This window comes from Hippopotamus amphibius, chromosome 11, assembly GCF_030028045.1.
Source record: "Hippopotamus amphibius kiboko isolate mHipAmp2 chromosome 11, mHipAmp2.hap2, whole genome shotgun sequence".
Classification (NCBI taxonomy): domain Eukaryota; kingdom Metazoa; phylum Chordata; class Mammalia; order Artiodactyla; family Hippopotamidae; genus Hippopotamus; species Hippopotamus amphibius.
The window spans coordinates 82,692,242-82,713,083 of NC_080196.1; the positions used below are offsets into that span (position 1 = coordinate 82,692,242).

General features: G+C 43.0%; 1 protein-coding gene across 2 annotated transcripts in view; it reads left to right on the forward strand.

The window, feature by feature from the left end:
* Positions 1 to 20,842, forward strand: part of PTPRM (protein tyrosine phosphatase receptor type M) — a 720,054-nt gene that overhangs the window by 480,772 nt on the left and 218,440 nt on the right. For both annotated transcript variants that reach the window (XM_057698229.1, XM_057698230.1), the window contains exon 14: positions 18,059 to 18,191. In XM_057698229.1, the coding sequence (XP_057554212.1) occupies positions 18,059 to 18,191 (133 nt within the window). The remainder of the gene's footprint in view (positions 1 to 18,058; positions 18,192 to 20,842) is intronic.

The window sequence follows — 20,842 nt, forward strand, 5'->3', positions numbered from 1 at the left end:
CTGATAAATCCTGGGCATTAAGACGGTCCAGTGCCCACAGGGCAGTCAGGTCCCAAAAATGCTACTGAGATTCTGTTTGGAATCTTATTAAATATATGCATCGTCATGACCACGGGAAATACGATAAATTCCTCCATTTATTTGGATCTTGTTGAAAGACTTTTAATACAAATCTGTTTTTTTTATATAAGTTATTTTTGTCTACTCTCCTCCCAAAATCTGTTCCAAGTTCAGCCGCATCTTACCCTCCCACGAACACCATCCCCCAGGCAGTCGACGGGTCCCCGACTTGCTCCCATGGCTCCCTACTCCGTCATTTGCCACGTCTCAGCTGGCATGAGGTGTGAATTGAAGCCTGGGTCCCGTCACTCCTCTCCTGAAGCCCTCGAAGAGCTTCCCACGGCACCTTGAATAAATTCAGAGCTCGGCATCACAGTGCAGGGGGCTGCACCCTCCAGCCCCACCTCGAGGGTCCTTCATCGCGTATCCCTCACTCTCGGCACTCATCTTCTTTCTGTTTCTCTGTTGCTCTGTCCCCCGCCATCCCATCACCAGCTGCTCCTCAGCCCTGGGGTTCAGCACCAGTGTCACTTCCTCGGGAGATCCCCGAAGTTCATGGTCCCCGAAGTCCATGGCCCTGTGGCCCCCACAGCCATCGGCCAGCCCATCACGCTGCCTCTCTTGGAAATCCCCTGACAACTCTGTGTCTCCCTCCTGGGATGTGCGGGAGCAGGGCTTTGTCTGTCTGTCCTGTTCTACCAGAGGGTGTTCACAATTATTTACTGAGTGACTGCACAGTTGATGCTTTTCCTTGTTAAATTTATTCCTAGGTATTTTATAGCTTTCCTCACTGGGATAGGCAAATTTTGAACAAATTTTGAATGAGGGCAAGAATCTTTTGACATTGGTTTATTTTGCCTACTTTTGACTGATTTTGTGTTAACTGCCAAATATGTCTCTTCTTTTTTTTTCCCAAATATGCCTCTTCTTTATAGTATATATTTCTAATTTAGTCAGCCTTTCCATTACAAATAAAATAGACTCATAGTTTTTCAATCCATTTACAAAAGCACGATTTTAATCAGCCATTTCTTTTAGTAAAAGCCTTAGAAAGGTTTCATCTTCATTGAATTGTTTGGAGAGAGGCCCACCCACTCACACCAACGTTCTCTGTTTTAATCCCAATCCCAGACTGTGTCTGTCCACTTCTCCGCCTCCGCATGTCAGTCCCAGCCAGTGGGTCCTTGGTGCTCTTGGGCTGTAACCTGGGGCAGGGTAAATGTAAAGAGGCAGTGTTTGTCCTTCTGTGGATCCAAGGTTCTCTGTTTGTAAGATGAAGATGTAACTGAGAGTAGGTCTTAGCCACGTTGAGTAGGTCCAAGGACTGGATACAACATGAAGATGGTAGGATTGCTCACTGACCTGTAGCTCAGTCAGTGTCAGGAACAGCTTGTGCAAAGGCCCCAGGGTGGGAAGTAGCTTGAGCAAGGATGAAGGACTGGAAAACAGCCCTCTGTGGCTAGAAAGATGTGAGCAGTCAGGTTGGAGGTCAACTGTGACCTTGTAAGTTACACTAAGGGCTTTGATCAGGAACAGTAGGAAGCACTGAGGTGTTTACAAGAGGGGCAGGCAGATTCATGTCTGCACTAGACACCCCAGCCACACTGGAAATATTGGAGGAGAGGTGAAAGAGGCCAACAGACTGAAATAATACTCTAAGAAGTGGAAGATTGTCCACCAACCTGGAGGAAAAGAGCAGAGTGAGTGGATACGAATAGAAGAGCTAAGTGCCAGGAAGTTGATGCAGTCTGAGTCCCTAACCCTGGGTTATTGATCGTCTGCAGTCAGTACGAACACATCATAGGAACACGTTGAGTACCTTCGAAGTGGGACGGTTTCATTCAGCTCTTGCCCGAGATCTCCACTTCGTTTCTTTTGAGCGCTGTTTACCAGGGTGTGCGTATGAATCAAAGAACATGAAGGATAATAAAACTCAGCAATATTGTTTGAATATATGCACACTGAGATCAAGTCTCACCACCTTTAGCTGCAAACAGTTATATTTTTCCCTTTCGAGAGTTCAGTCGTTAGACTTATAAAGTGTTGTACTGGAGATAGTTACTTTTGTCTACTACGGAATATGTGTGGACATAGTTTTATCTACTACTGCTGGAGCCATATTGTATATCTCTTTATACTTTCCACAACCTGCTGCTCAGAGCTGAGCACGTGAAAGGCACTCAGAGACCAGCCAGCTCTCATTTTCCAATGGAATGAATTCACTTGTAAAAGATAAAATTGTCTTCAAGGTGTGAACTAATTTCCACACCACTTTTTTTAAGTAATGTGCCCCCCCCTTCCCCCACCCCGACAAGCCCCTGACTGTCCTGCCATCAGGACTGGGACTCCAGAGGTGCAGAGTGGCACGCGACCAAATATCCCATGGGCCTCCCGTGGCCAGCCTCCCGTCCAGCACTTTCGGGAAGGGCATATAGTTCAATTCTGATAGAAATAAGGCGCAGTCCCTGAAGCCCTTAGCTGTAGAGGCTGTGCTCTCCACTGCTCCACGAGCATCTGCTGTCCGTTCTTTAGGAGGTAAGGGTGCCTCGTCCATTCCTCACATTGAAGAGCTTCTCCTCTCCTTGGTGGGTAATCAGCTCTGTGTTAGGAGATGAGAATTCAAGGAAGTGTAACATGTGCTCTTTACTTATATTTACCCTCTTTGTTAAGACCGACATAAAGAGCTCAATAAATATCCCGCTTCAATGAATTTACCAGTTTCTTGAACTCTTTGTAATATGATAAGTGCATCATGAAATAAGTTAACATATAGCCAGTTGGGCTCTAAAACATGCTATCATATGATTCCACAGTCATGGAGTCACAGAGCTTCGATTGGACCTTTCGAGAGAATTTTGGGTGAAAATTAAGCAAAGAAAATGCCTCCTTTAGGCTTCTTATAAATTAAAATGCCAAACTCTTCACTGAAGCTATTAATTAGAAATAGTGGCTGAATAAGACCTACCATTTTCCAACTAGCGAGGTGTCCCGGCTCTGTTCAAATGCAGTATCATATCAATACGGAGGGTTAGCAGTTCACATGCCCCATCTTAGGCATTTCGTAGTAAACAATGACTAGCGGTATCAGGGCTGTACATTTTTTTGCCATGGAGGCCAACATGGACAGTTAATGTGAGGAGAATTTGGTTGGGATTTCTGTGTCTCTTAAAAGGGTTGCTTGAGGATTCTAAAATTTCCTTTTCAGCTAGAAGAATGTAAAGTGAGGGGAAATTTTTATTCTTCCTGCAACACCAGCTGAATGCATTTTAATAGGCTGTAGTGTCACTGGTGATTTATTGCCCTTTTTTGTTCTTTTATGTGTTAGATTTGTCATTTTGCTGTGGCAGTTTCATCTATAAAATGGTATAGTTACAAGAAAATGGTGAGAGGATACAGGACTGCCTAGGAGACTCTGTTCCTTTTTCCTTGTCACTTTTGGAAGGAAATACTGAGTCAAATGCCAAGCATTTAGTTTCAGAAATAATGTATTTTAAAAGATACATGTTACACTGAAATAGTGTTGTTTTCCATTTTTATTACATAAACTTTAGAATTTCTGTGTAAAAGATTTTCAAAATAAGAGAGCAGTTTAATTTTTCATTATCCTTTTGTGTTTTCTCTTTCTAGCAGCAGTGGGATAAAGGAAAATAAAACAATGTATTGAACTGTCTTTTATTTGCTTAAGGCATAGAACTTCCTGGATTGAAAAGCATAAATTGAAATTTTATCTTTTAGGATACCTACCTTTTAATTTTCTTATTAATCTAGTGCGTTGTGCATATCCAGAAGGAATGCTGAAAGTAAAGTTTTGAGCTTAAAATAAACCTAGATTTTGGTAAAAGATGCAGAATCCTGGGAAAAAGACCATGCCTGCAGTTTAAAAAGAAACAGATTTCGCATGAAAGATTTTATGTTAATGAGTTAAATTATTCTTGCCTTTTCTCTAAGGAATATATAATATCAATTTTATAGTAAAATTATATTAATTCTTACTTGATATTAGTAATCATGGAAAAGGCCTGAATGTTTTTTTAAATATTTATCAAAACTGAGTGACAATACCTGTTTTACTTGGTCTTTCTCTTTACCCCAGTGGCGAGCATGGAACTAGACAACATCGTAGCTGTTCATTGACTATTGCTGATAGATGCCAATCGTGATGTTTTGATTTTCAGCCTTTCACTTGCTTTAGAAAAATGTTACTACAGTTTAGAACATAAGGCATCAAGATGAATTCCAACAGCTTAATGTCTAAGAAACCAGTGAATTCCATTGAGAATTTGTAGGCAAATGGCCATGTCTTACTGCTGCGCTTTTTGCTTGACTTTGGACTAGTCCCGCTTATAAATAAGTATTTTTAGAATACTGTAAAGTGCTTAGTATTTGTGAGAAGTTTTTTAAAGTGTTTATGGGTGTGATCCAATATGTTGGAAAAAGAAGTCAGAATTTCCTCCAACATCTTAACAGAGCAAGATGTTGTGGCAGCAAATCAAGAAAACTTCAAGGATAGATCTAGAATAAACAAAACTCTTTTCTGGAGGAAGAATTCTTCTTTTAAATACTCCACTGACCTTATAAAAGAATCAAGGAAAAGTCCAGGACCAAGACAAAAAGTTGAGAAAGCACAGTCCTTTCAGCCCAAGTGCCTCATCTTAGTTGCCCTTTTGACAATATCAGTTCATCACTTGTTCATCACTGTCTCCAGAGGGCTGACAGGGAGGCTCAAAATCTGTAAAAAGATTGCCTTCTAAAATTCAAGCATGTTAAAATCCCTCCCCGCCCCCCACCACACACATATATGTACTACTTTTAGAACTGTCATCGTTTTCATATAAGAGAATCTTGGGTTTGGCACTCAACGTCTGATTTGTTCTCTAGCCATGGCTTTTCTAGCTTAGGTACCATATAGTCTTAGTCAAAGAACCTGTCCCTCTTTCTGGAGAGGTTGCCCCATGGGGAAGGGGGAGAGAGGGGTCGCTCTCCTTTGTGGAACTGTAGCCCTTGTCTAGCTGCCTTTCCATCTCATAGGCTTGTCAGACTGGAATGCAGCGCTTCCAGAAGGGAGTATCACTTTTCTTGATGGTAAATCATTTAAAACATTATTATTTGTATTAAAAATCAGTATATCATGGAGTAAAAGGCAACATTTACATGCTCCATTCAAGAAAAATCAAGGTATGGTTTTCAAAGAAATTTGAAGCCAGTGGTCGGCCACTCAAGATAAAGGCCAGATTCAAGCTCCTGCATGTCCTCTTGCGCCTGCCTTATGGCAGCAAATGATGGGAAAGTGCAGGAGCCGTGGCTTCCTCTCACCCCACTAAGAGGGAACAGTGAAGGCCCTCCACTTGAGACTCCGCGTCGTCTTCAAAGCCATATGGCACACTTCCCAGGGCCGTTTGCAAACGTGTCAGAGAGGAATCTGGGCCGGGATTTAACAGGGCAGCTCTCAGGGAAACTCTGGGTCCCAGCTCACGTAATTCAGAAAGTATTTGCTTTAGGGAAAAGGTAGTGAGTTCAAGTCCAGGCTTCTTGGGCGAACCTCTTGAACTCTAGATCTCAGCTTCTATTATCTGTAAAATACGGAGAATGCTATTTCTTAACCCTCACAGGAGGCGATCGGAGAATTAATACAATAGTATGTAAAGGGCCTCTCACAAAGCTGGCTCAGGGTCAAGGCAGGGGAGTTGGCAGTTGCTGGTAACTTCTTTTGTGGCTTTGTTGTTTGTTGTTGTCCTGATAGAGGATTGTTTATGGCTCTTAGGGCTTTCAAGAGACCAAGGTCATTAATCCAGGCCACTGCCCCTCCCAAGCTTGAATGCTGACCCCGCCCTTCCGAGGGGTTCAAACTTGAACTTCCCGAAAATGAGTGGATTTCTTGATGCTATGTAGGAACTTATGTGCATGAACAGCACGTGGCTGCTGGGGTCTCCAGGAGCACCGGAGCGTGAGAGGCATGTGATTATTGTATTGTATGTCGAGACCTATGATGAGGCCCCATGGATGCCAGTTCCCAGTTGCCTGCCTTTGGGGTGTAAACACATCAGCAGGATCTGGCCCGCTCTCTTGCTGCTGGCAACGATGGTGATAATGCTACTGATGGAAAAAAAAATCACTGCATTTTCAAAGACAACTGCTTTATTTGAAGCAGTAATAGCCCAAAGCAGTGTCTAATCTAGCCCGCACTTCCCTGTAGCCCAGCGCATGGAATAAAACACCAGGCTTTCTTTTGTTGTCCTGGCCATTTGGGGGGGTTCCTTCGCTCCTCACTGTCCTTGGTTTAGGGGTGGACACCTCTCATTGTGTTTGTCCTTCAGTTACACCTGTTCTCAAGGGAGCACAAGACGATGCACTTTAATAGAACTCTGTTGAGATGGTTGATAGATTATCTCATTGAATACCTTTTTCAGACATTGGGTATGAAGTTGGAAAAATACAGAGTGGTGTGTAAAGGAAGGAGAAGCAACATAAGTTTTCTTCAACATGTTGTTTCCATTTAGAAGAATGAGTAACCATCTCTGAGAAACAATCTTTGAAAATCAGCCTGGCACCTGCCTGGGAGTTAATAAATGGGATGTACTCAGCACATCTATCAGGGTCTCTGATGAGTTTCCTGTTTCCTCCAGTAAAAATCCAAGCAATACATCACTCTAGCCTTGTAACTGATGTTCAGTTGAATCTGTATAGTGCACTTATTGGTATTGCTAATGATGCAATTATTAATTATGGCTTATTATTAATTAGAACAGTTTACTTAAGTTAGAGTTCTTGGCCAAAACATATACAGGCATACCAATTTTTTTTTTTTTTTTTTTTTTGCTGCATTCGGTCTTCTTTGCTGTGCACAAGCTTTTCTCTAGTTGTGGCAAGTGCGGGCTATGCTTCATTATGGTGCGTGGGCTTCTCAGTGTGGTGGCTTCTCTTGTTGCAGAGAGTGGGCTGTAGGTGCAGCGGCTTCAGTAGTTGTGGCATATGGGCCTAGTAGTTGCGGCACATGGGCTTAGTAGTTGCGGGCTCTAGGGCTCACAGGCTTCAGTAGTTGCGGCGCACAGGCTTAGTTGCTCAGCAGCATGTGAAATCTTCCCGGACCAGGGATTGAACCCGTGTCCCCTGCATTGGCAGGCAGATTCTTAACCACTGTGACATCAGGGAAGTCCCAGCATACCAATTTTGGTCTGGGATTTTTGCCTAGGTGCTGTTCTTGCAGTGGTTTAATTTTGTTCTTTTTCACTCAAGATTATATCTAACTTCACAGTAAACATGATAAAAAAAACATGTGTGATATCAATTTGGTGAGTGCTTCTTGTATGTTTGTAATTTACATATTGGTGTATATTTATGTACAAATATGCACACGTACACACGCACATACACATCCCTCCCACATCACAGTGATTTACGTGTGTCTCTTAGCCAGTTTAAAGGCTTAATAAAGGGAATTTTCAGATTTCTACCTTATTTCTTCTCTGAGTAACAAGCAAGTTAGAAAATGCTTCTAAAGTAAGGTCATAGGAACGATATAACCATTTTATTAAATAAAATTATAAATAATAATTTAAATCATATTAGCATTATCTTAGAAGTTTCTCCTTTTTTTTGCTTTCTAAAAAGTCCCAGACCATTGTAATTACTCTCCAGCAGAAATTTTGACTCATTTAAAGACTTCTAAAACAAATTCGACATATGATCATGAAAAATGGTCCACCGCTACTTAATCATTACGAGTATTGAGTTCATAACACTTTATTCTTGACAGATACTCATTTCCTGTCTCTCTGATATGTACCCAGTTAACGTTCTCGTCATTGATGGATATATATTTCACTGCTTTGGTGCTGGAAATATAACATTTTGCCACTAGTATTTATTTCCATGCTCTTTCTTTCTAGTAATCTCATTTTATCATTGATGAAAGTTTGCTCAGTAAATTAACTGGCAAAGACTTTTATCTGTCATCAACGTACTGAGGAAAGCCTTCTGTGCCCTGGCTAATCTCCAGCATGATCCCTGGAGCCAAGGCTCAGATAGTCCTTCTTTCTCACTGTGTCTTGATGGCTACAGAAGGTCATCCAAAGGCAGCCGCAGACCCCACCCATCTTAGTAACCCCCCGATAAATGCCAGGGACCAGTGGAGAAAAGACCACAAAATTGGACTTGTCTTTACACTTCTACTTTTTCCTCTTTTTTCTTTCCTTTTATACCCATCACCCTGTGTCTGAGAACTTTAACGCAAATGGAAAAAGAATAAGTTGGCTATGAAGAGAGTGCAGATGAGAAAGACAGAAAAATTAAAGTGAGATTTATTGGGAGAGAGCTTTGATTCAGCATCACCTGCGAGCCGGGGCATGTGAGAGCCAAAAAGTAAAACCAGCTTTGTCCCAAGCAACTTATGGTAGAGTATGATATAAAGGACTTACGAAAATAACTGAACTCAAGGTGCAAAATAGTCAAGAGGGGTGAAAAGAAGGTGCTAAGAAAGAATCCTTCCTACAAAGGCTCAGGAATGGTGCTGCGCTAGGTGGCCTTTGAAGGACTGGTAGGATTTGAACCTATGAAATGTGAGTAGGGATGAGTCCATGGAGAAGGCACAGCAGGAGCAAAGGCCTCGGAAAGGGGAGATATTCGATGGGGGGCGGGGCGGTGGGGGAATGGGCATCTCCGATTGGTTGGAACACAGGTAGATGCAGGAAAGTAGAAGGAGAAGAGGCATAAAGTTAGGAAAGGGATGGGAGCTGGCTCATGGGAGGCCTGGCTGCTGCCTTTTGAAATAAGTATTAGGAAGCTTTGGGGTTTTTTGTTTCATTTTTTTAATGAAAGAACGGCCTGATTAGGGATCTTCTTTAGGACGATCAGTATGGCTAGAGTGTGTAAAAGGCTGGCTGGGATATCACCTTGAAAGTCAAGTACAGAATACAGAAGAGAAATAAACCAGGTCATGGCAGTGGGAATGGAGATGAAGAAAGTATAGCCTTTGTTGGAAGTTTTAGAGATTGGGCAGGGAGGTAAACTGACGTAATGTCAGGTGACTTTTCTTCAACTCGAGGATAGAGTGACTAAGCCCCTTTGTAATATATTTATTTTTTATGTGCTAAAGGTCAAAATGTCCCTCCCGGACAACCAGATTCATTTCCTTGCTCTGAATTTTATTGAGTTCATGCTACATTCTAGGCATCAAGGAAACAGGAAACAGAGGCAGCTTTTCTCTGCAAGAATGTGGACCCTTGCCTTTGTTTAAGCCTATGTATTTGAAAACATTCCACTCACATATATAGATCACACGTGGTCATCATTCTATTTATAAATGCCTCCTCTATGTTTTAAGACTTTCATTCAGGAAAGACCACTAAGTGGACTTTCATTCCGGAAAGACCTAGATGACCACTGGGTTACAGACATAAGGTTAGTGCTTACAAGTCACAAGTGGGTGAGAAATAGTCCTTCCTCTTGGAAAGCTCCAGTGGAAGATGGCGCCAGGGCACCTGCTGGTCTGTCCTTGGTTAGATAAATGCCCTTTGCCTTTTTTCATAGTCCTTCTTTTCTAGCCTGTTGATCGTGGGTGTTTCTTTTCTTTGATTCCCTTTCAGCCTTGACCAGTACACTATGCTCTGGAAGGTTAGCCTGCGTGTCACTCCTCTGGTACAATTCAGAATCACACTGACCAGGCTTTTCTTTTCTGCACGTGGGCCTGGGGAGTCCTTAGTCCCCATCTATTTGTCTTATTTTTCTTGCAGGATTTTAATTTCCTTATGGCATTGTTCTGCACTTCAGTTTATTTTCATTCTTTTCTTAGGCTCTCCTCTTTACAAGTGGTCAGGATGATTTAAGCTGGGCTCCTGTCTTCCAGAATGTCACCCGTAATTGCCCGAGTTTATATGTTACTGGGGAAAGTAGTGATGCAGTGAATCAAGTGGGCTTTAGGGTCCTACCTGGATCCAGACTGTAGCCCCCCACCCCCACCCTCATGTCCCTTCTCACTGGCTTGAGACAAGCGCCTCTTCCTGACTGCTTCTGCTGTCTGGGTTTCCGCATTTGTAAAGTGGCGTTAATTACACCTCATGGTGTGATGTTAAGTAACAGTTACATAAGATACCTAGCACATAAAGTAGGTTTTCAAAGAGATCAGCCTTCTTCCTGTCCATCTAATTTAGTAGCTACTATCAGCATACTTTAAATTCCTTTACAATTAAGAATACTTTCCAATCTCTACCAACTTTGGCTAATAAAACTAGGGTTTGATATCACCAGGCTTGCCTCTTCATTGTGTAAAAGGATCTTTTTAAAAACAGCAGTGAAGGACATTGGCTAAGTGATAAAGATATTAATATATCACGAGGTGTTCTAAAAACAACCACCCAATGAAATATTTTTCCCATTTTGCCATAGTCTGTGAAAACCTTCCTCACAGATATTTAGGGCCAATGGTTCTCCAGTTGGATTTTTCCTCATGTTGTGTAGGGCATCACCTAGGGCGGAACGTACAGGTTCCTGGGTCTGACCTCAGACCTTCCATCCGGACTCCCTGGGGAACCCAGCCATCTGCGTATTTCAAAAGCTCTTGGAATGATTCTTAAAGTCTCTGTAATTAGAGAATCTCTGTTCTAGAGTATATTGAACAGAATGATACAACTAGTGTAAGTCTACTTTCTTAACTTCATGGTTTGAGGAAAATTATATGTTTAGTAAATGAGAGTCAGGGGATGATGTGACCCCACTCTCTCCTGAGACCCCAGGAATCCTCAGTGCGCTCCGAAGGGTCACCTTTTGGGCTTGTGGCTCAGAGGCCTGTGAAAGACACGTCACACTTCTGCATGCAGTTTGCTACCCTCTGTACACTGTTTGAACCTTGAAATATGGATTCTTCTAGCAAGCACATAGAATTTTTAGGTACACTTTCTTTTTGATAGGAGGGTGAATGACCAATTACAAGCAGCAGAAAAAGCTGCAAGGGTCTTTACTGCTTGTGCAGGATGCTGTGTGATCCTTCCTCCCACAAAAATGATTTTTAAGAGCTAAACATAAGTATGACCCAAGACACAAAGTCTGGAAAATATTTCAGGGGCAGTTGATTTTTAACTCCTTCAAAGTTTAGTTTCAAACAAACTGTTGGAAATGTCCATTCTTAACTGGTAACATCTTCAAAATCAGCCACTCACATTTCCTTTATTGATTATTCAGTTCATGTGAAAGGCGAGCACAGTTGATGTGTTCTTATTGACAAGCTGTTCGCTCATTTTATTACATGGCCATGATTTGAGACATGCAAATGGAAAAAATAAAGCCATTTCATCAGACCAGTAATGGCACTAATAATTCTCTGGAAACTTCTAGTGCCCAGAGAGTAAGTGATAAGGGTTTGATAGATCATCTTACCCACAGGGTGCAGGCCCCATCAATAAATGAGAGCAGTAACTGTCATGAAATTAGAACAAAAATAAAAAAGTAGATTAATTTTTTAGAGATGATATATATCAAACAAGCCAACATCTCACTTTTATATGAAAAATTATGTTTCTGATTATTACTTGTACATCGTACATGCTCTGCATGCCGTATGGTGGAAATTAGGTACAAAGGAAGAGTGATAAATTCAAAAGCATAATCAGGTTACAAATAATACATAAAGTGTGAACGGAGATTATTCCAGGGGTACTGATTGACTTTGCATTCCCAGAAAGAGAAACAGTGATGTGTAATTTAAATGAAAAATCTTGGAGATGTTTCATGATTATATATAATGTTAGGGTACAGTTGGAAAAACTGAACACAGAGGGCAAGGAATTCTAATTTTCTGAGCAATAAGACTGGAATGAACTGACAATAATCTTTAAAGCCAGGGTGTTGCTATTTTTAAGAAAAAGAAAGGACCTCTACAAAAGGTGAAAAAAAAAGCTATGAAAATTAATTGAAATAGATTCTCTAGTCCATAAAGTCATAAAAATGCTAGTCCATGGTGGCTGAAGCTCCCTCAAAGGACATTTTAGAATATCTTTGAGGACCAGTACTCTTTGAAACACACTTGGAGAAACAGTGTTCTTACACATTTCCAGTTTCCAGCAGGAGTGAAATTTTGGTATTTGGTTTTGCACATTGTGAGAATGAAACATTTTGTTGTTTGAATTCAGTGCAAGCATTGAACCCAGACACCAGTTTCCCCAGCAGGAAGCAGGCCAGGGATTTTTACAAGTGGCACCAACGTCCACCCAGTGCCTGGCACTCTGAGGCCGGAGGGTGCTGTGTGCGGCCAGTGGGGTGCCTTCCGTGAGCCCCTGCATCCTTGCAGGTCCAGTCGCCCCCTTGGACCAGACATTGGCGGCTCCTGGCCTGGGTGAGGCAGTAGCCTTCATCACTCTCCAAAGGGCATGTCCTTCTTTCCTCCAGTGGGGTTTTGAAGCTCACCCATGGCACCTCTCATGGCCTCTTGCATCAGGCTCGGAAGGCTGAGGTGTCACACATCTATTCAAGTCCTCTGCAGAGCCTTGTTATGGTACCTGGAGCATATAAGGAGCTGTTTATTTGAAGACTGAGACCCAAGATCGTCTGTGTCATAGGAATGGACATGGGGTTGCTCAGGCAAGCATTCCTTCCCTGTGTCAGTCCTAGGGATGCTCCTGCCTCTGATGGGCTCCCTGTTCACTGGGATGGAACTCGGAGCAGAGCCACCCTCTGCCTTTCCTCCTCCTCCTCCCCTTATTCATCTAATTAAGAGGAGGTGGGAGGGGGCCTAGCCCTGTGCTCCTGGATACACCCGCAGCCCCACCCCAACCCACACAAGTCCGTCACCATCTGCCTTGAGACCGTCAGGATTCATCTCCCGAGGCCCTTTTTCTGGCCCTTTTTCTCAAGGAGCCCGGGTGTCCAGCTTCCCTCTTCCCCTAGACCTTTGCCACCTTACCTCTCTGTACAGCCCTCTCCAGGCCCATCCCTTCCTGCCCCTTCAAGGTCATTGCTCCAGCAGGCATCACCTTTCCCCCCGAGTCATCAGCTTTTCCCCCTCTAGCGGCCCATAAGCATCACCATTCAAAATCCCCTAATTGCTCTCATCTTAAGGAAAAGATGCTTCCCTGGACGCCCACGCTCCTCCCTGCCTCCGTCCCGGGTGATGCTCCCTCTCTGTATCACACTGACCTCTTCCTCCTCCTCCTCCTCTTCGCTGATTTCTCTCCTCCCTCAATTCGCTGCTCCTTTCCGTCTCCATTACTGCTCCCTCCTCGTGACGCCTCCTCTCTCTTCACCTTCCAGGCGCCCTCCTGAGTCTCAAGACTTTATTAAATACCACCTTTCTGCTGGCAACCCCCCTAATGTTCACCCCAAGTCTGGATCTCTCCCCTTTATGCTCCACAGCCTACCTAATGTCCCCTTTGGGTGTCTAGTATCTCAAAACTTACTCGTCCAAAACCAGATTCCTGATTTCCCAGCCTACCCCTCCACACCTGCGCCCCCGAGTCCTCTGCATCCCAGGACATGGTGACATCATCTTTCCAGTCAGTCCTGCCAAAAACATGGATCTTGTATTACCACACCCTCCATCCAGTTCAGGACAAATACTGACGGCTGGACCGTCAGCCTACCTCTCAAGTGTGACCGTGTCTCACCGCCTCTGCCGCCATCTTATTTCAGATGATCCTCGTCTCTCGCGTGTATTATCGCAATAGCCTCGTAGCTGACATACCTGTTTTCACTATTGACCCCCAACGGGCTGTTGTAAACACTGCCACCAGCGTGATCCTGTTGAAACCTAAGCCAGGTCACATCTCTCCTCCACTCCAAATCCCCCCATGGCTCCCATCTTGGGAAAACCAAAGTCCTTCCAGGATCTCTTGAGGTGTCCCCAAGTTTGACATTCTGTCCCCCACTTTCCCCAGCGTACCACTCTAGTCACACTTCAGTGTTTCACAGTTTCGTCTTACAGCTTTCAACTTTTTCTTCCCACTGCTCCTCCCTGAGTGTCAGCGTATCTCAACCTCCTTCCTCTTTCTGGTCTCTGCTCAGGTGTTATTTCTCAGTAATTCTCCTCTGATCCCTCATCTCGGAGCTCAGTGGCAAACACCCCGCCCAGCCATCCCCACGCCTCTCCATGGGTTTCTCTGTAGCACGAACACCAATTGACAACCTGCACAGTATCCTTTACCTCTGGGTCTGTGTCCCACAAGAATCTAACTTCCATGGGGACAGAGGCTTTTGTTTCACCCACGTGCTCACTACTGTGTTTCTAGAACAGCGCAGGGCGCATCACTGGATACGCAATAAATTCTTGATGTATAAATGGAGAATATCACTGATTTCCCCCACATTCAAGAACAGCCAGCCCTAGTCACCATCATGCACAGAGGTTCTGGGGGGCCCCGGCCCCCTCCTTTCCCTCTGGAAAGGTTTCCCGTTTTCTCAGGAGAGAAAGCCCTGACCCTGGGGACTCAGCCGCTCCAGGCAGCGGTGATGCCTCCGTGTCCTGCTGGGCTGGCATCCATGGGTCTTGGGGGAGAGTTTGTGCAACCCATTCAGTGGTCAGAACTGGTCCCAGACCCTGGAGAACATCTAGTTCTCAGCCTGCAAGCTGCTGTTATTGAACTTAACATCCAACACTGGGCCAAGACAGGCTGTTTCCTGCCAGGTTGAAAACCAACCAAACACTGCTTTGGATAATCGCTCCCTTTCTTTTGAGATTTTTCACATTAGACATTGTATCCGAAACCTTAAATAATGCAGGTTCACTGGAATACCATCCTTTTTTAAAAAACTTTCCTTGGTCGTTAAAACAAAACCACACACCAGAGCTGCCCCTGGCAGTCAGCAGGGTGGGCGTCTGTGGAGATGATGCTCGTCCTCCTTCCCCCGAAATATTTAGCTTATTTATCACTTTAATGAACATGTTCAAGCCTAGCTAATGCCCACCGTTAAGTGCATACATTTGAATGTATTCTCTTTAAAAGGAACTACATGTGCAGTAACCTCTAAGCAGAATGCACAGTAGAAGAGAAAAAAAAATGCCTTTCCGTGAAGAATTAGAATTTATACAAAAAAATAAATAAATAAAAATTTATACCATTAGAAGCCTGGCAAGAAAATAACGAGACAGAGGGGAAAATATTATAACAGCTCTTTTGCTGAGCAGTTTGTAAATTACACCGTTACATTCATAGATTTGGTTAAGGGGGAAAAAAATCCAAGCTCTCAGCTGCAACCACTTTCTGTCACAAATTATCCTCTCTCTGAGGCTGACTGACAGCTCACAACCACATATTTCCAAAGCAAGAAAAGGGGAGAGGAGCAGAGCATCCTGTGGAGGAAGGATGGAGGGATGTCCATCTCAGGCAGGGATGCAGGGCAGAGCGCAAAGAGAAGGCAGGGACGGTGTGTCCCCAAGGGAACCTGCAGTGAATGACCGCCTCTGTGAGATTATCTCAGGGTCGTGGCTCATTTCAGCCCAACTTGTGTTTCCCCCAAGTAGTCCTAAACCCAGACATCGGAACTAGCGCCTTCACCCAGGCACCACCGCAGTGAGCTGGTGGCGGTGCAGGCAAAGGGAGGGTTGCGCGCAGACCTGCAGGGCAGCCCTCCTCACCTTTTTTAGTTGCTCCCCCATTTTGCATGACTGCTGCCCTGACCACTTTGTGGCTGTGTCCTGCAGACATTGAACATTTCATTTTCTTGACCTGCAGTGTGAAATGAGTTAAAAGTAAGTGCTGAAGAATGATGATGCTGACCTTCACTGGCTGCATAGCAATGTGCTTGCCTGCTTCCTGCAGGGAATGAGGGGCCGCAGAGCTGATCTCGTTCCCTGACCTGAGGATGGGTAGGGCCACCCCTCACTTCTCGCAGAGCTTAGGCAAAAGGCTAAAGCACAACCTAGCTAGTTGTTTAGTTAAGAGAAGCAAACGTGTGACCATTAACAGGACGCTCTTCTCTTATGGGGTGTTTATGATGTATGAGTTGAATCCTTGTAATTTTTTGTATCTAAATTTTGAAGCCAAATCCAGTTTTTCTAAATAATTTCTTCCCCCAGTGTTGTATTTACTAGGATAATTTAGTTACACAAAACTTAGAGAATCATTTATTTAGGAAATATATCTGGAGAAGTTGCAATCTATCCCTAGTGAGATAAATGGAATGGTCTCCAATGTGCCAGCATTTGGAAGAATAAAACCAATTAGATTTTATTTTTTTAAGTTAAGTTTTCAAATTGGATTAAGAAAAATTGAAATTGAAAGCCATTGGACTTTTTGTCAGTTTTGTGAATTTGAAATATGTTGTTCTTACATGGATGGCTTTTTTACCTTTTATTCTTCTCTTAAAATGTACACATTTTGTCTTTAAGTTTTTCTTAGCAGTTTATTTAAAGTAACAATATCCTCCAAATCTACCTCTTGGCTATATGTTCCAGTGGCCTGTTGCAGTGGTGTACTTGAGATGTTATTACAATAAAAAACAATAAATATTTTCAAGGTTCATCTGGACAACTGTTTGAAGGATATTCTTCCAAATAAAATAGTAGGACATCCTCCTGAAGTGGTCAGAAATAAAAATGGCCTGTAAAGAGTCATTATCTTTAATGGGTTTGTATTTAATAAGGTGTGATTTTCACATCACAACTGCTCTCCTTGCAACCGTAGCTTTGATTGGAAAGCACATGTAGAGTGCAAACTCAGGTGATCAGGCCCTCCATCTCCTGCCTTGTGTTTCTCCCCTGATCTCACCAAATCTGTCTGTCTGATGGCCACAGCCATGTTCAGGATACAGAGTGAAATAAAATCTTAATAAAATTTCATATAAAATCTTAATATGAATAACTTTTGAAAGAAAGGTTTATATGTTCCCTGAGGAAACAGGTGGAAAGTTACAGCTTGACACCCTGCTTCTCTGCGATGACTCACCGTAGACTAATGAGGACAGGACACAATGATGGTTAAGTTTTTCAAGAATCAGATAAAGCATGAAAGCAAAACCCAGTAGAATGGGTAGAAAGGGCTGATACCAATAGTCAGTGTTAATTTCATTTTTTTTACCAATGAAAAACAAGAAGAAAATTCTAATGTGAGACATTTGGACATAAATTCCTTCTTTGCCAGTGACCTGTCTCCCTAAGGAGGGGAACGTGATGGCTCAGATGCCAAGGGCTGTTGTGTTCTGATTAAAACAGGACAAGCTCTTAAAAAAGTGGATTCTGTTTAGCGAATTGAACGTTACAGTCCTAATATTTTTCATCCTGATCTCATTTAGCAGAGGAGATGGATATTTCATCAGACACAGATTTGACATTCCATCACATTATACCATAAACAGGACGGACAGTGTTTTGAAAATGTGAAAGCAGGAGAGCTAAGACAGTGGCCACTGGAAGGCCCCGGTTATCTCATTTAAACAGAGAGGAAAGGTGGGTGCCAATGGTGTGCTCATCGGCTGCTTCCCACTTTGTGAATAAATTGCTTCGAAGGAGTCTTTTGCCTACCAGATGTGACCTAGATTTAGATTTGCAAAGGCGGGGGGGTGGGGGGGATCTCTATTGTGTTAAAAAACAATTGCTGGTAAAATGCACAGTAAGTGAGCTTATCTCCCTCCTCCAGGTGTTTGGGCTAATATGTTATGGAATTACTGCTTCATTTATGAAAAATAATTGGGGGAAATGCTCCAGCAAATCAAATTTGGATAAAGGCTGAGGATGTCTGTTGTGTTGTTAGCAAGTTTCTAAAAGGCAGAAAGATCAGGGAGCCCATACAGATAATAAAAGTATTTTAAAACCTGTGTTTGAGAAGAGTCTCTTCTAAAAGGGTCAGGCGTGGGTGTGATTTTCTACTTGCGTTGGGGTTTAGTGAAATAAGGAAGAACCATGCGAACAATTACATTCCTTTCAGCGCCTATGAAAGCTGTTGAAAAAAATCAAAGCTCGTCTGTCTGCTGGCTCTGATAAGTCTCATGACTCTGTGAAATGCAGCAAAATTTTAAAAAGCTAACATGTTCATTCTCCCTTACCCACCGTGTCTCCTTTCTCCTTTCCTCACCCCTTCAGGAGCTGCCACTCCAAAACCAGTCCCAGAACCCGAGAAACAGACAGACCACACAGTCAAGATCGCGGGAGTCATTGCTGGCATCTTGCTGTTCGTCATTATCTTTCTCGGAGTCGTGTTGGTCATGAAGAAAAGGTGAGCTCTCGGCCGTTGCCACCCATGTGCTTCTGGCCCACTGTTTGCCAAGAGGCTTCTTATGTGTGAAAATGTTCAGTTACTCAATTGGCTTTGATGACCAAGACACATCCGTGGCTCTGGTCGTTCCTATTTTACATCATGTGGCATTCAAGGTTATGGGACAACATTTAGAGTACATGGCTGTGATTTTGTATGAATATGCAGAGTTTCTCATGCCAAGTCAACATAAGGGGCACGTGTCTTCCCACAAGTTGGTACATAAAGCTCGGCAGAATCAATGAAATCATTTATTCACCAGGAAATGTTTAGTATTTACTACGGACAGACTAGGTCTGGTAGGATACAAGGAAGAAGACTTTTCCTTCTCAGTATAATGAAGATAAGGACGATAACAGAATTTATTGGGCCCCTGTCATGCGCGGGCACCATGTTAACACCCCGTGAGGAAGGGACTCTCAGGAAGCAGCCGGACAGCGGCGCAGGGCGTGGACACATAAGGAAAGGAACCACAGTATGCTGGATGTTGTAAGGTTGCCCTGTCTGGGGAGGGATGGTCGGGGGAGGAGAAAAACACATCTGCCTGTAATAAGCGATCCTCACCTCTGATGTGTAAAAAATAGGCAGCTTCTTTTGTCTTGTGGAAATGAGCGAAGTCTTCCTTATAGTACAATATTCGATTTATGTAAATGATCAACATAAAACACAGACATCAGGAAGCAAAAAGATAGATTTTCCCTTTTCTATGTAGTCTAAAAATAACTATAGACAACAAGGTCCTACTGTATAGCACAGGAAACTATATCAATAATCCTGTAATAAACCATAATGGAAAAGAACATGAAAAAAGAAGATATATATCTGTATGTAACAATCACTGTGATGTACACCTGAAACTAACACAACATTGTAAATTAACTACAATTTAAAGAAAAGATTAAAAAAATTATACAGTGTGTGTAAGGTTGTGGATGACAGGAGGTGAGGATGGAGAGGTTGGCAAAGCCAGGTCTTGGAAGTCTTGTCTGGCCATCTAAGGAGCTGGACCTTGGTCGTAAAATCCACTGGTGGCATTTAAGCAGGGAGTAACATGGTGTGCTTTTTCTCCAGAAGGATCACTCTGATGTTAGGGTTGAGTCCAGCGAGGAGAGAAAAAGGCTAAAGTTAGGAAGACAAGCAACTTTAGAAATACTAGGAGGTACATTGTAGTAGCCGTTTAGAGGCCGATCTGAGGGAGATGGAGCAAAATAGGAAGAAGCTGGTTGGTGCTGTGGCAGTTGGTGGGGGTATCTCCACTCCCCAGATGAGGAATGTGTAGGAGGTAGGATGTGTGGGGCGGGAAGACGGGGAGCTCAGCTTTGCACTTTTAAAGTTCACTCTTCCTGTAACGTGGAGTGGACATGTCCCCTGGGCAGTTGGATATGCTGGTGTAGACCAGGAACAGTACTTTCCACAGTCAGTGTCATCCAGCCACGTGCGTCCAGCTGAAGTCAGGGCTGGGACAAGGGCACTCAAAGCTACTGTCGAGTCAGAAGAGGTCAAGGATGAAGGTAAACCCTTGAGTCACAGCGATATTTGAGGGGGTAGTTAATATCCAAATATATATACATACATATGCATCTTTCCTTGCTTCTTCCTTCGTTTTCTGTTTACTGGTCTAGTTAGACCTCAGGACAAACCATTGCTCTGTCGCAGCTGTATATGTGACTGATTGGTCCCCATCATTTCAGCCCCTCCTCCTGACTTGTCATCCATCCTCTCTTCCTTTCTCTTTGCACACATGTCATTTAATTTCTCTCCATTTTTTAAATCTTTTTTTTCTTGTGTCAAGAACTTTTATGATCTGCTCTCTTAGCAGCTTGCCAGGATAAAGCGCTATAGTGTTGTGTATACATAGTGTTATTAGTATAGTGATATTGACTTTAGTCACCGAGCTGTACTTCCCATCCCCAGGACTTGTTTATCTTACAGCTGGGAGCCTCCTCCTCCCTTTTCATTTTGCTTCTCTCTGGCTTTCTTTTCTCTACCCTTCTCTGCTTCTGTAGCTAGCAGTCTCTTTATTTCTTCTTTTTTTCTTTCCTCTTTTACTTCTCCATCACCTCTCATACACTTTTTCCCTGGATGTTCTTTTTTTCTCCCCACCTCGATGTTTATGTAGAAAACTTAACTTTAGTACTGGTGGTTGGTACTTTTTTTTTTTTAATATGATCCAGTATAAATTCTAAACAGCCCTAGGCCCTTGCATGCCTGGTTATTCAAACTAAACATTCTGGAGAGTTGATTTTTAGTTGTGGGAATGTGTTGGATTTTTGTGTCATCTGGCAAGTTCTGTGTGAGGAATAGCCTGAAACTACCAATCCAGTTGCCCTCGTGACCTTAGTTAAATGTTAATTCATCCTCCAAGGGTCTCTTTCTGCTGGATTAATTCAGTATTCTACCTTGGACTCTCAGGCAATCATGGAGGTTACATTATAAATTATGTATTTGAAGAAATTGCCTATGGTAACATATGGCCTTGATACAACTTTAGACTAAATTCCAATAACTCATATCAAATTTACATGATTGTTTACTAGACAATAACCTTAAAAAGGATTATTTTCACAGCACATGCCACTTGCATATTTGCTTTTTCTGAAATATAGAATATG